At 40.5% G+C, this 13,886-nt stretch overlaps 1 protein-coding gene across 1 annotated transcript in view; it reads left to right on the plus strand.

The window, feature by feature from the left end:
• LOC102995165 (aromatase-like) overlaps positions 1 to 13,378 on the plus strand; it is a 34,682-nt gene extending 21,304 nt beyond the window's left edge. The window contains 5 exon segments of the mRNA XM_024117098.1: positions 3,214 to 3,379; positions 7,046 to 7,157; positions 7,596 to 7,758; positions 11,699 to 11,940; positions 13,130 to 13,378. Coding sequence (XP_023972866.1) covers positions 3,214 to 3,379; positions 7,046 to 7,157; positions 7,596 to 7,758; positions 11,699 to 11,940; positions 13,130 to 13,378 — 932 coding nt within the window.
• The last annotated feature ends 508 nt before the right edge of the window (positions 13,379 to 13,886 follow it).

Below are 13,886 nucleotides of genomic sequence, written 5' to 3' on the forward strand. Positions count from 1 at the left end.
TATTTAACCATTTCCAACCATTCTTTTTGCCACAATGTACAAATATGTACATGTATACGTATATATATACACACATACACTCATATACATACTATATATATATATATATGAATACACATACACACCTCTCTCACAAAGCCAATAAGTATGAAAACTTTGACTCTATCTATATGACGATAAGGGTACTGCTGCTGTTGGAAATGATGATAACTAACATTAATTTAGTATCTACTATGTGCCAAGCAGTAGAAAAAGTTGCTTCACATAAACTTTGTCACTTAGCATTTATAACAATCCTGGCAAGATTGTCTCACTCAAGAAACTGCTTTCCTCACTATACTACAGAAATAAATATTAAACATATACATGCAACTCTACCACCAACAAAAGAACAAACATTAATCATGTGGATTCGTTCCATTCTGCTGCTATCAGCTTAATGTAATTTCTCCTGACTTGATTTCAAGCAGTGTTCATTGATTCATACATTCATTCAACTAATATTTTTTTAATTTTACTGAAGTGTGGTTTATTTACAATGTTGTGTTAATTTCTGCTGTACAGCAAAGTGATTCAGTCATACATATATTCTTTTTCATATTCTTTTCCATTATGGTTTATCACAGGATATTGAATATAGTTCCCTGTGCTATACAGTAGAACCTTGTTGTTTATACATCCTATAAATAATTATCTGCATCTGCTAATCCCAAACTCCCAATCCTTCTCTCCCCCATTGCCATCCCCCTTGACAACCACAAGTCTGTTCTCTATGTCTGTGAGTGTGTTTTTGTTTCATTGATATGTTCATCTGTGTCGTATTATAGATTCCACATATAAGTGATTTCATATGGTATTTGCCTTTCTCTTTCTGACTTACTTAGCTTAATATGATAATCTCTAGGTCCATCCATGTTGCTGCAAATGGCATTAGTTCATTATTTTTAATGGGTGAGTAATATTCCATTGTGTATATATACCACATCTTCTTTATTCCTATGTCGATGGACATTTAGGTTGTTTCTATGTCTTAGCTATTGTGAATAGTGCTGCTATGAACATAGGGGTGGATGTATCTTTTCGAATTACATTGATAGTTTTGTTTGGGTATATGCCCAGGAGTGGGACTGCTGGATCACATGGCCACTCTTTTTTTAGTTTTGTGAGGAATCTCCATACTGTTTTTCATACTGCCTCCACCAATTTACATTTCCACCAACAGTGTAAGTGGGTTCCCTTTTCTCCACACCCCCTCCAGCATTTATTATTTGTAGGTTTTTTTTTTTTTTTTTTTTTTGGCCATGCCGCACCGCATGCAGGATCTTATTTCCCCGACCAGAGATCGAACCCATGCCCCCTACAGTGGAAGAACAGAGTCATAACCACTGGACCACCAGGGAAGTCCCTGTAGACTTTTTAATGTTGTCCATTCTGACTGATGTGAGGTGGTACCTCATTGTTGTTTTGATTTGCATTTCTCTAATAATTAGCAATGATGAGCATATTTTCATGTGCCTATTGGCCATCTGTATGTCTTCTTTGGAGAAATGTCTATTTAGGTCTTCTGCCCACTATTTGATTGGGTTGTTTTCAACTAATGCTTAACCGATTGCCTACTTTATGCCAGGCTTAGGTTCTGGGGACAGAGCAGTGGACAAGACAACGTCCTTGCCTTCAAAGAGTTTACATCCCAGTAGAGATACGTATGGTAAACAAGTAACTATCTAGTAATACTTTAGGCAATAATAAGTGCCTTGAAGAAAAAACAAAGCAGGGCAAATGTCTAAAAAGTAAAGGGGGAAGTCAGAGGGAGGCCGAAGCTCCCTTCGGAGCTTCGAGAAAGGGTGGTTAGGAAGGCATCTGAGGAGAGGACATCTGAAAACAGCCCCAAATGAGGTGTGACAATGAGCCACGTGCAGATCTGAAGGAAGAACATCACAGGCATAAAAACAAGGCACGAGTTTCACACTTGCCCAAACCAGCTGAGCTATCACACCTGCTCCCTGATTGACCACATTTGGACAAGCAGACAAGAGATAAGCCCTCCCTTTCTCTGCTCCACCTTCCTCGCCTCATCTCCCTGGCTCTTTAATGATTCCTTACCAGAGTCATAGGAACCCCATCTGATTGACATTAGGATGGGAGCCCCATTCACTCTGAGGACATTAGTCACAGCCTCCTGCCTCATCCCCTTTCACACAGGGACTCTGAAAGTCCTGTTTGCCTGTTCCACGCACATCTCTCCTAAGATATGACAGGTACCTATTTTAGAAGTCCCTGCTCCTTGGTTCCCCACTGGCCTTGATTCTTAGGAGGGATCAAGTAAAGGGAATTGTACAGCTCTCTGTTAACTTATGGATGCAGACTGCAGTCTAAGAACCTGCATAACCCATACAGACTTATGTGTATTTCCCTCTGCTCACTGGGTCCTTGTTAAACTCTCAATTGGCCTGAGGGACCCAGTGCACTGAAGAGGAAAGGACATGGCCCTGAGGTCAGACAGAATCGAGCTCCAGCCTAGGGACTTCCTGCCACACTGGCTCTATGGTGTAGGGCAAGCTTTTTTATTTCTGTGAACTGCAGCTTCTGCAGCTGCACAATGATGACATTCTCACTCCCCTAGCAAGACTGTAAGGATTAAATGAAATCTCTTTTGTAAAGCACCTTACCCTGATCCTGGTATTTAGCAGTTGAAAATAAATGCCTCTTCCCTTCCCTTGTTTATAATTTGAAAAAAGCAGGGGTTTTCTTTTCTCTAGTATTCAATTTAGTTCAAGAACATCCATCAAGAGCTGACTGTGCACGAGACTCAGGACAAGGTACTGAAGATTTAAAGAAGAATTCTACACTCTGGACTGAAATATAAATAGCAGAGCGGTGAGGCTTTTTGCCTTTCCAGGTACCAGAATTGAGGACATAATGGCCATAATTACTAGTATCCTTCTTATTTCCCATGGTCAGGAAAACAGGAGGGAGTTGGAGGCTCAGCCAATGAGAAGCATGTGAGATTCTAGGCTGTGTCTCTAACAGACTTGAAAACTGGCAAATCTCTAACTAACTTGGCCAATTTAGATGCCAAGCAGAATAAATTGGTCTTGATTTGTTTGGTGGCATTCATGTGGCTGAAACACCCAGTGAAGGTGGAATCTTGCCTTGCTTAGAGTCCCAGATGGTAGGAGAGTCTACAGGGGATTTTCTCTGATCAGTGTACAGTTCTTGGGCTCACATTTTTGCTCATCTGCTCTGATCTTTTTGTTTTTCCAGAAAGAGCCATCGTGGTTAAAATCCAGGATTATTTTGATGCATGGCAAGCTCTCCTTCTCAAACCAGACATCTTCTTTAAGATTTCTTGGCTATGCAGAAAGTATGAAAAGTCTGTGTAAGTAACACATTTTGGAAAATTTAATGGTGAGATTGATTTGTGTTGTGTCTTAGCTATTGCTGGCCTCTTCAGCAAGCTTTCTCCTCTCCAGAACCACAGGGAGCTGTTGATTAAGTTGCTGATGAAACACTTCTTATAACAATTTGGCAGCATGTGGCCAGACCACAGAGGAAAGGAAGCCTTTGGCCTAGGGCAGTTTTCCCCTAGGAGGCTGAGAGCTCCATCTCTAGAACTAGGACACTGCAGTGTATTTTGAGTTGAAGAGAAAGGTTGGCTGAATCTATCATTATTATTTGTCAAAATTCTCTCTACACGTCAAGAAAAATGGAAACATGAAATCATATTGTTGTTCTGCTTCTGAATGAATTTAACTTAATTCAACTTGTAGGAACTGACAGTAGTTGCAAAAGAATTTTTTCATGATGAACGTTCATGAGATATGTTGTTTATTTAGTTATGTATCTTCAGGGACCCTAAAATTGTCATTGAGTGGCTTTGCTTTGGTCTCAGACTAGTCTAGCAGAAGACTGGACAAATGTCTAATGGCCTATTGGATAATCAATGGGTTTTTAGAGTGTAAGTAGCCAGCCACTGTATGTGCCACCTCTAAACACCAGTGTAAAGTCCAAGGGATCTAGAGGTAGACAGACCTGGTTTGCATCCTGTCTCTCCCACTTAGTAACCTTATGGCCTTGGGAAATTATTTAAAGTAAAATATAACCCACCTTCTGGGGTGGGGATATAGGTTAATGAGATCCTATATGTAGGGCAATTAGCAAAGAGCATGACATATAATAGGCAATAAATATGGTAGCTTTCCCCATCACACAGTTCATATCTTCTCCAGATGTACCCAACTACCTTAAATTCTCCATTTCTAAAACTTCCCAAACTTGTTTAAAGGCCCAACTTTATCCTGTTTATATATTTTGAAATTCAGTAATATTAGTCTCCAGGGAGGACATCAACTTGATTTTGCTTTATGTATTCTCAAGTGGTTGGTGAGTATCAAGTGGATGATTTGGATACTTGGTTCTATACATTTCACTTAGCTTATTGTGATCTGAATCAACAAGATAAAGGATTCCTCCCTTCACTGTGGTCAGGTTTGGTGGTAGTCTGAAGAGTCTCACTGTATAGTTCTTGGAGGTTAGTTTAGCTTTGTTATGGTCAGAAGGCCCATATAAATTTATGTATAACAGTTCAACTGTATAACAGTTTCTCTTTGATTTCTTTAAATTTAGCTCAGCAACATTCCATCTCTACATAATATTTGCCAGTGGTTAGTGAACTAGTTTATATCCTCTATCTCCTAGTACGGTAAAGACCTAGAGAAAGCTTTTAATCTCCTTCCACAATGCCCTTGCAATAACGTCAATTCTTTCTTCACTGAGGTATAATTGACATATAACATTATGGTAGTTTCAGGTGTACAGCGTAATGATTTAATATTTGAATATATTGAGAAATGATCATCACATTAACTCTAGTTAACATCTTTCATCATACATAGTCACAAAATTTTTTCCTTGTGATGAGAACTTTTAAGATCTACTCTCTTAGCAACATTTAAATATGCAACACAGAATTATTATTAACTGTAGTCACCATGCTGTACATTACATCCCCATGACTTATTGAGCATATAACTGGAAGGAAGTTTGTACCTTTGACCCCCTTCACCCATTTCACATCCACCCCAACCCCCAACCCCCATGGTAACCACCAACCTGTTCCCTGTAACAGTGAGGTTGGGATTTTTGCTTTTGTTTTTGTTATTGTTTTTATAAGATTCCACATATAAGTGAGATCATAGAGTATTTGTCTTTCTCTATCATACCAATATTTTTTAAAAATATATTTATGCAAAGGATTATGTGACATCAGCTTCCTTCCCTATTTATTCAATTGTATATTTATGCCTCTTTGAATTCCCAATATTAGAGCAGTATTATTTTCTATTTTTTATTTTGTCAAGTGTAAGGCTTTTTGGCCTCAGAATACATTAAATAGGTGTTTGTGGCCTGGACTAGTAACCTAGCCACCATTATTTTGGTATAAAGTACATTCAGAGTTCCAAACAACAGACTCATAGAGGCATTCTTGTAATATAAGTTTGTAAGTCAGAGAACTTCCTATTTCCTAGAAACTGCCCTTGATCTCAATTCTCCTAGTTTTTAATGGCATACATATTCAAATGCATACATTTAAGCAGAAGCAACTTTTAACCTGAATAGGAGGACCCAGTGGATATTCACAGGCCCCTGAATCTGGCCCAGGGAGGAAGTAGATGCTTAGAAATGGATGCAGCTCTATCAAGAAATTCTCTATGAATTCAAAGTCTAAGGGCATTTCAATACATCCCAGACCATGTGGGGGCCACTGCTCAGGTAGGAATGCTATGAGCATTCTAGCCCTCCATTGAATAAGTGTAGGAGATACTCAACAAATATTTGCAGAACAAATGGATGGGTAGATGAATGAATGAATGTGAATATATCCCTGCTGTGTATTTGGAATGGTGTGTGTGTGTGCCTATAAGCATACTCACAGAGATACACAACAGTAGGCATCCTTATTTAGAATGACAGAATGAACACACTACCCTGAAGAATATCTCTCAGAATGTTTAAACATCCTCCTTGAGATGCCAAAAAAAACTTTTAAAAATAGGAGGAATCTTAAAGAATCCTCCCTTACTTTTCCTGCTGAACTAGAGTAAACATAGAGGCTATTTAGGTCAACAGAGTACTTAAGTGTGTAGGCAACCATGCCAACAAGAATTTAAAAGAAAGATTTATTGTACATTTAACATAATACAGAATAGTTTTCCCTGAGATTGCGGGGAACAATACAATTATACATGAATGCATACACTTAAAGACAAAGTCAAAGATAAAAGAATTGAGATCTCAAGGTGGCCTTATTTTTCATCTAGCCTGATCCCTTCATTTTAAAAGAGACATAAGACTCAGAGACTTAAACTAGGTTATGTGGAACGACAACAACATGGACCAGAACCTGACCCTTTATCCAAGGTGCTTTTCTCTCCTCCACACTGTCAAAATGCATATGCATATTGATGCAGCCAGTCATTCGTTCAACAAATATTTACTTAGTGTTACTATGAGGCAGAAACTGCAAGGTATGAGATAAACATCAGGAAGAATACTTCCTGTGTAGAAGAGGAACCTCAAACTCAATAGTCTTCGGGACTATGCAGATAAAAGTAGGCTGGGTGGATATAAGACACAGGAAATGCAGGTGCCCATGGCAGACTAGAGAGTGCATGCTCCCACTAAAGGCATTCACTGGCTTTGGTTTTTGATGTTTAATTTAAGCACTGTGCTGGCCCAATCAAATAGCAGAAAACATAACTGGATTTAGCCATTTGGTACCAGTTTTCAACCCTTAACTACAGTTACAGCCTTGATTTTGCTACCACTGCTGAGATATCTGGGCTAAATCTGGTTCCTTAACATGATATAATATATATGTAATTTAAGGATATCTGTGAAGAATTAAGTATAAATTCAGTTATTCATGAGCACTAATGGCTTCCACTAAAGCAGATCATTTTATTTTTAAACATGGCAAACAAATCCATTTATCTAGATGTCATATCTGTGTACAAACAGATAATATTTACACTGCTTCTCCCAGCAAGGAGCTGAAAGATGAAATGGAAATTCTGGTAGAAAAAAAAGACGCAGGATTTTCACAGCAGAGAAACTGGAAGACTATGGATTTCGCCACAGAGTTGATTTTGGCTGAGGTACAGACCTGAACTACCCATAATTCCCATACAACATATGTGTATGACTGTGTATCAGTGTCTAAAAATTCTCTCCTGTTAATAGTTGCATGTTTCTGCTTTTGACTATATGCTCCAGTATTTCTATAATGCCTAATCCAATAGCCCCCAATTAGACATCAGGTAAGACTGACCTTTAAGACTGAAATTTCTGTGTTTCTACACAATACAAAATCTGAAAACTGGGGAGTCCAAAGACACTAAACACATAGGTATTTGTTTAAGTTCTTCAGCTTTGAGCTGAAGATTGTTAATGCAAATGTCCATCATCAGTCCCAGAGACACATAATTTCTATGATTTCATTTTGTTGAGGTTATAATCCTTGAGTGCCACCTCCCCTCCTGTTCTGAACCGTTCATTCACTTTTCCAAAGTTTCTCCCCGCTTTCAATTGTTCAGAAACGTGATGACCTGACAAGAGAGAATGTGAACCAGTGCACATTGGAAATGCTGATCGCAGCGCCGGACACCATTTCCGTCTCTGTGTTCTTCATGCTGCTTCTCATTGCAAAGCACCCCCAGGATGAAGATGCAATACAGAAGGAAATCCAGACTGTTGTTGGTAAGAATTTATCAAACAAATAGTAGAGATTAGAAAAGAATTCCTTTTGAATATCTGCTACTATGTCCTAAAATTCTTATGTCAAAAATCTTTTCTGGGGGCTTCCCTGGTGGCGCAGTGGTTGAGAGTCCGCCTGCCGATGCAGGGGACACAGGTTCGTGCCCCGGTCCGGGAAGATCCCACATGCCGCGGAGCGGCTGGGCCCATGAGCCATGGCCGTTGAGCCTGTGTGTCCGGAGCCTGTGCTCCGCAATGGGAGAGGCCACAACAGTGAGAGACCCACGTACCGCAAAAAAAAAAAATATTTTCTGGAATCCACACAGAGAACAATAAAGCAAGTCATTGTGTCATATTTTCATTATGCCAAACAGGTTTCTGTGTTTTTCTAATATAAAAAAATATATATGCTGGTTGGAAAAAAATCCAAATAATAGAGAGATGTATATAGCAGAAAGTAATATTTCCTGATCCCTTCCACTCTCCTTCCCATCCCCAGGGGGAATCACTGTTAATATTTTGATGTGTATTCTTCAAGGTCTTTTTTGATGGGCACATAAACACATAATGCGGTTCTATTTGTCTGTGTTTTAAAAAACAGGATCATCCACAAGGATTTGCTACCTTATCAGTGACAAAAGGCTTTTGAGGGTCCACCCAGGGAAATGGCTATCATTGTTTGCAATGTTTCTGGGTTTCAAGCAGCCCGTTCTTCCAGGTGGTGGCAGAGGGAGGAGGAAAGGGTGATGATAGCAGAGGCAGGGGAGCGATCAGTTTCCCTCCCCCACCCTCTCCTCCTCCTCCTCCTCGGCAGGAGAGCCTCCAGGTCCCTGCTCAGCTCTTCCCCACTCTGCCCCCTCCCTGCTCTGCCTTGCTTCAGCATCACCCCGCCACTCCTTCGGATATCCCCACCCTTCCCTGGAGACACTGCCACGTTCAGAAGAAGTCAGAACTGCTTTCTGGAGAAAACAGAATGCCTCATTTGGAATGTGCTTCACATAAGTAATCTCTTTAGGAACACATTTCAGACACATGCGAAGGGGTATCAGTAATGATAGAGATTTTTCTTTCTTGACTTTACAGGTCTCTGTGAAACAACCTATTTTGTTGTTAAAAGGCACCATGTATTTTTTAAACTTTTTATCTTATTTATCTTTAAAACCATTTGAGTGCTGCTTGAAATAGATGACATGGGGAAATTTCATACACGGATTAAATACGTGAAAGTGTTCTGCAGACGCGTTGCCATAGGATGGCCACTGCCTAGGAAGGTAGATAGCCAGGAGCCAGAATGACATCTGGGTTTCAAATTTTGGAATGTTTTCTCAAGCACCCTTTTCAGGTTATGGGTCCTGTGCCAGGTGCAGGGGCACCGCGGTGAACAAGCCAGTGCCATCCCTGCAGTCCTGGGGCTCTCAGTCTCGTGAGAAAAAGAGAATTCAAGAAACAAGCTCAGTGGAGTGAGAGAAAGAGTCACAGAATGATGGGGGTACAGGCAACACAGGGGAAATTGCTCTTGAGATCATAAACCTTTAATACAATTTCCTTGAGAGGTGAAAAGTGCTTGTGCCCCATGATGTTCCCTTGATGCTTCAAAAGACCTCTGCAAAGATGGAAAGCCCAAACAACCACTAGCACGTGTATGTGTTCCCTCTAGACCTGCATGCCTGGTAATTACTTCCAAAGCTACACCTTTGGTTACCTACTCCATCATCTACCCTCTACCTCCCCACTCCAGATAAACACACCCCATTAAACTCTTATGTGTACAGAGAGTAGTATGTGAGGGGCTGGGTGGTTAGAGTTCTCTAAGTGAGACCACTCCTGAATAACATAGTTGCACAGGAGAGAGAACTGCCTCAGGATTCTGGGCTGATTTTGATTCTGCAGAAGTGGTACCCCATTTGAGGATGCTTTGAAGTTTTGCCAATTCTGAGAGTAATCTGAACCTCTCTGATGAGTGTGAGGCCAGGCTGAGACATCGCGGGGGATCCGTCAATCCCCAGTTCACCCAGGGCTGATCTGAGGCACCCCTTTTGTTGTGGTGGGGAGAGGGAGTTCTTGCCACACTACCACACCAGGTTGTTCTTGATGAGATGAGGAGGAGGGACTATCAGTGATATTTTCTGACAAATGACTGCACAGGATACCAGAAGAGAAAATTTCTTTGAACCTGATTAAACTTACCATCTCACTTTGACTAGAAAAGGAATGAATGTCTTCTAGAATTTAGAGTAGGGGACAAAACTCAAGAACCCCAAAGGCAGCAAGTAAATGTTTGAAGTAGTTTGGGTAGGTCTACATGATGCTGCAGAGAGGGTGTCCCTCTAAAGGGCTCATCAGCCATTCAACCTCAGCTCACTGTTGCCATGTGGGGAAGTGGGTCCAATTTTACCTGTTTTTTAATTTTTTCTAGAAAGTTATACTTTAATATGAAAACCCCAGATATTAAGAAAATTGACTTCAAATCTGAATTTTCATAAGATACTCTGTGGACCAAACATAAGATATTTTACCCAAGTTGCTGGTTTACATTAGAATTATAGATATAAATTTTTTTTAACCAAGAGCAAACTGTTCTATGGAAAGTGCAGGATTTTCAATACCAATCGTATGTTGAAACTAACATGAGCTCTGACTATTTTCTCTTCTTCTACAGGTGAAAGAGACATAAGGAATGATGATATTCAAAAACTAACAGTGATAGAAAACTTCATTTATGAGAGCATGCGGTACCAGCCTGTCGTGGACCTGGTCATGCACAAAGCCTTAGAGGATGATGTCATCGATGGCTACCCAGTGAAAAAGGGGACTAACATTATCCTGAATATTGGAAGAATGCATAGACTCGAGTTTTTCCCCAAGCCCAATGAATTTACGCTTGAAAACTTTGCCAGGAATGTAAGAGCCCTTCCTTAAAACTGAGTGCGCCACTCCTGAAAATGTCAATTGTTAAATCCTGTTTCTGTGTTTGCACCGTGTATATTTCATTCTATTTACTCACTCTCTTCACACCTCACCAGGAAAACACATTTCACCTAGCTTGGAACAGGGCCACCATGTCTGTCCTCAAGCCAAGGAGGCTGGCTCTCCAGCTCTCAGAAATGTCTTCTTGGAGGCCACACAATAGGTCAAAAGGTGAACAATTCAGGCCCTTAATTTGCTTAAAATGAGGCGAATTTTGTTTCACCAACCCATATTTCCATTTAAACTTATCACCTTGTCACCATGTAGATTCAGCCGTAGCATCATCTAAGTCAAGGAAATCCACTTCTGCTTCAGATGGAAATCAAATGAGAAGAAAAGATTTGGTTTTTGCAGTCGGCCTTTGCTTTCCCAAATGGCCCCACAAGCACTAGGCCCCATTCTAAATAGGACTTGGTAATTAGAAGAGCCTCATCTTGTTCTTTTTCTATAATTGAAGCGTACTGGTGATTCTGCCTCCATTATGTCAAATTCTAGGCAATGATTTTTTTTAACCTGAATTATCCAAATAGCTCCCTTGTGCCCCCTTTTTCCATTGGTATATAGGGAAGAGATATGATCTTAGTTAAACCAGTTCTCTAATTCATTCCATTTCTATATAAGCAACCCATGCCATGTTGGTAATTGGTCAAAAATAATTTATTGAGCATCTATTAAGTGCCAGGCACATGTGAGTCCAAATGGGGACTAAAAATATTTAGATCCTTGGCACTAATAGGTGGGGAATCCACAAGTTTGCCTAAATTAGTCCTTGAATTGACTTCAAATCTGAATTTTCATAAGACACTCTGTGGACCAAACATAACATATTTTATGCAGGTTGCTGGTTTATATCAGAATTATAGATATAAATTTTTTTCAACCCAGAGCAAACTGTTCTATGGAAAGTGCAGGATTTTTAATACAAGTTGTATATTGAAACTAACATGAGCTTTGTCTTTTTTATCTGCTTCTACAGGTGAAAGAGACATAAGGATTGATGATATGCAAAAACTAAAAGTGGTAGAAAACTTTATTTATGAGAGCATGCGGTACCAGCCTGTCGTAGACCTGGTCATGCGCAAAGCCTTAGAGGATGATGTCATCGATGGCTACCCAGTGAAAAAGGGGACTAACATTATCCTGAATATTGGAAGAATGCATAGACTCGAGTTTTTCCCCAAGCCCAATGAATTTACTCTTGAAAACTTTGCCAGGAATGTAAGAGCCCTTTCTTAAAACTGAGTGCTCCACTCTTGAAAATGTCAACTGTTAAATCCTCTCTGTTTCTGTGTTTGCACTGCATATATATCATTCTATTTACTCATTCTCTTCACACCTCACCAGGAAAACACATTTCCCCTAGCTTGGAAAACGACCACCATGTCTGTCCTCAAGCCAAGGAGGCTGGCTCTCCAGCTCTCAGAAATGTCTTCATGGAGGCCACACAATAGGTCAAAAGATGAATAATTCAGGCCCTTAATTTGGTTAAAATGAGGCAAATTTTCTTTAATCAACCCATTTAAACTTAACTTTTCCATTTAAACTCATCACCTTGTCACCATGTAGATTCAGCCGTAGCATCATCTAAGTCAAGGAAATCCACTTCTGCTTCAGATGGAAATCAAATGAGAAGAAAAGATTTGGTTTTTGCAGTCGGCCTTTGCTTTCCCAAATGGCCCCACAAGCACTAGGCCCCATTCTAAATAGGACTTGGTAATTAGAAGAGCCTCATCTTGTTCTTTTTCTATAATTGAAGCGTACTGGTGATTCTGCCTCCATTATGTCAAATTCTAGGCAATGATTTTTTTTAACCTGAATTATCCAAATAGCTCCCTTGTGCCCCCTTTTTCCATTGGTATATAGGGAAGAGATATGATCTTAGTTAAACCAGTTCTCTAATTCATTCCATTTCTATATAAGCAACCCATGCCATGTTGGTAATTGGTCAAAAATAATTTATTGAGCATCTATTAAGTGCCAGGCACATGTGAGTCCAAATGGGGACTAAAAATATTTAGATCCTTGGCACTAATAGGTGGGGAATCCACAAGTTTGCCTAAATTAGTCCTTGTCATCATGTTATATGCCCTGGCACAAAAACAATCTTTGCCTCAATGACTGGCAGAACAGCAGTAAAGCCATGGCCTTCCCACAGAGCTAGTTGAGTATTTACATGAAAAGCAAAACTGGGGATTGTTTGAAGTTGTGTCTGTATCACAAAGGGTGAATTAAACTGGAGGGAGAAAGAGGCTTATCTGAGTTTCAGTCACTCCTCTCCATGAGGGAGCAGTATGGCCAAGTCGCCGAAACCGAGCATTCTGACTCACAGTGTTTTCAGGGTGAATCAAACAGATATGCATGACTCTAGCCTTTACTTCTCTGGCTAATTGTCTGATCATTTTCCTAGGTTCCTTACAGGTACTTTCAGCCATTTGGCTTTGGGCCCCGGGCCTGTGCGGGAAAATACATTGCCATGGTGATGATGAAGGTCACCCTGGTCACACTTCTGAGACGCTTCCACGTGCAGACATTGCAAGGTCAATGTGTTGAAAACATGCAGAAGAAAAATGACTTATCCTTGCACCCAGATGAGACCAGCGACCTGCTGGGAATGATTTTCATCCCAAGAAATTCAGACAAGTGCCTCGACCACTAAAAAAGTTTGGTCAGTCCCTGCCCTGGAGCACTTCTCAACAGTATTCCACATGGAAACCACCCACCTTTGCCAGGTAGTCCTCCTCCCATAAACAACCGTGGTCTCTGGCCTTTTATACACTTACCTCCTGTGGGGTGTCAGCGAGCCGGAAGATGCCGGTCATCTGAGCGCATCCAAACCAGAAACAAGACTGCAGGAGAAAATACAGAGGCCAAAATTTGTGCAGGCAACTGCAGCCCTAAAGACCCAGTTCCACAAAACATGCTTTGGAAAAAACAAGCCATCAGCAAGACTCATGCCCGACTCCTCGCTGTCCTGCCCTGAGATGGGAGCTTTGTAATGACTGGGGCAGAAGCACTCAATTCGATTACAAAGGCCAGGCCGACATCTGGGTACCTAGGGCTAAACACACCCACTAGTGTGAATAAAGGGCTTTTGATTTTGTTTTCGGTGGGTTGGGGAATGCAATATTCACACCTTTGGAGAAATGCTTACAAATTCAGCATCT

The sequence above is a fragment of the Physeter macrocephalus genome, chromosome 11 (genome assembly GCF_002837175.3).
Source record: "Physeter macrocephalus isolate SW-GA chromosome 11, ASM283717v5, whole genome shotgun sequence".
NCBI classification, from domain to species: Eukaryota; Metazoa; Chordata; class Mammalia; order Artiodactyla; family Physeteridae; genus Physeter; species Physeter macrocephalus.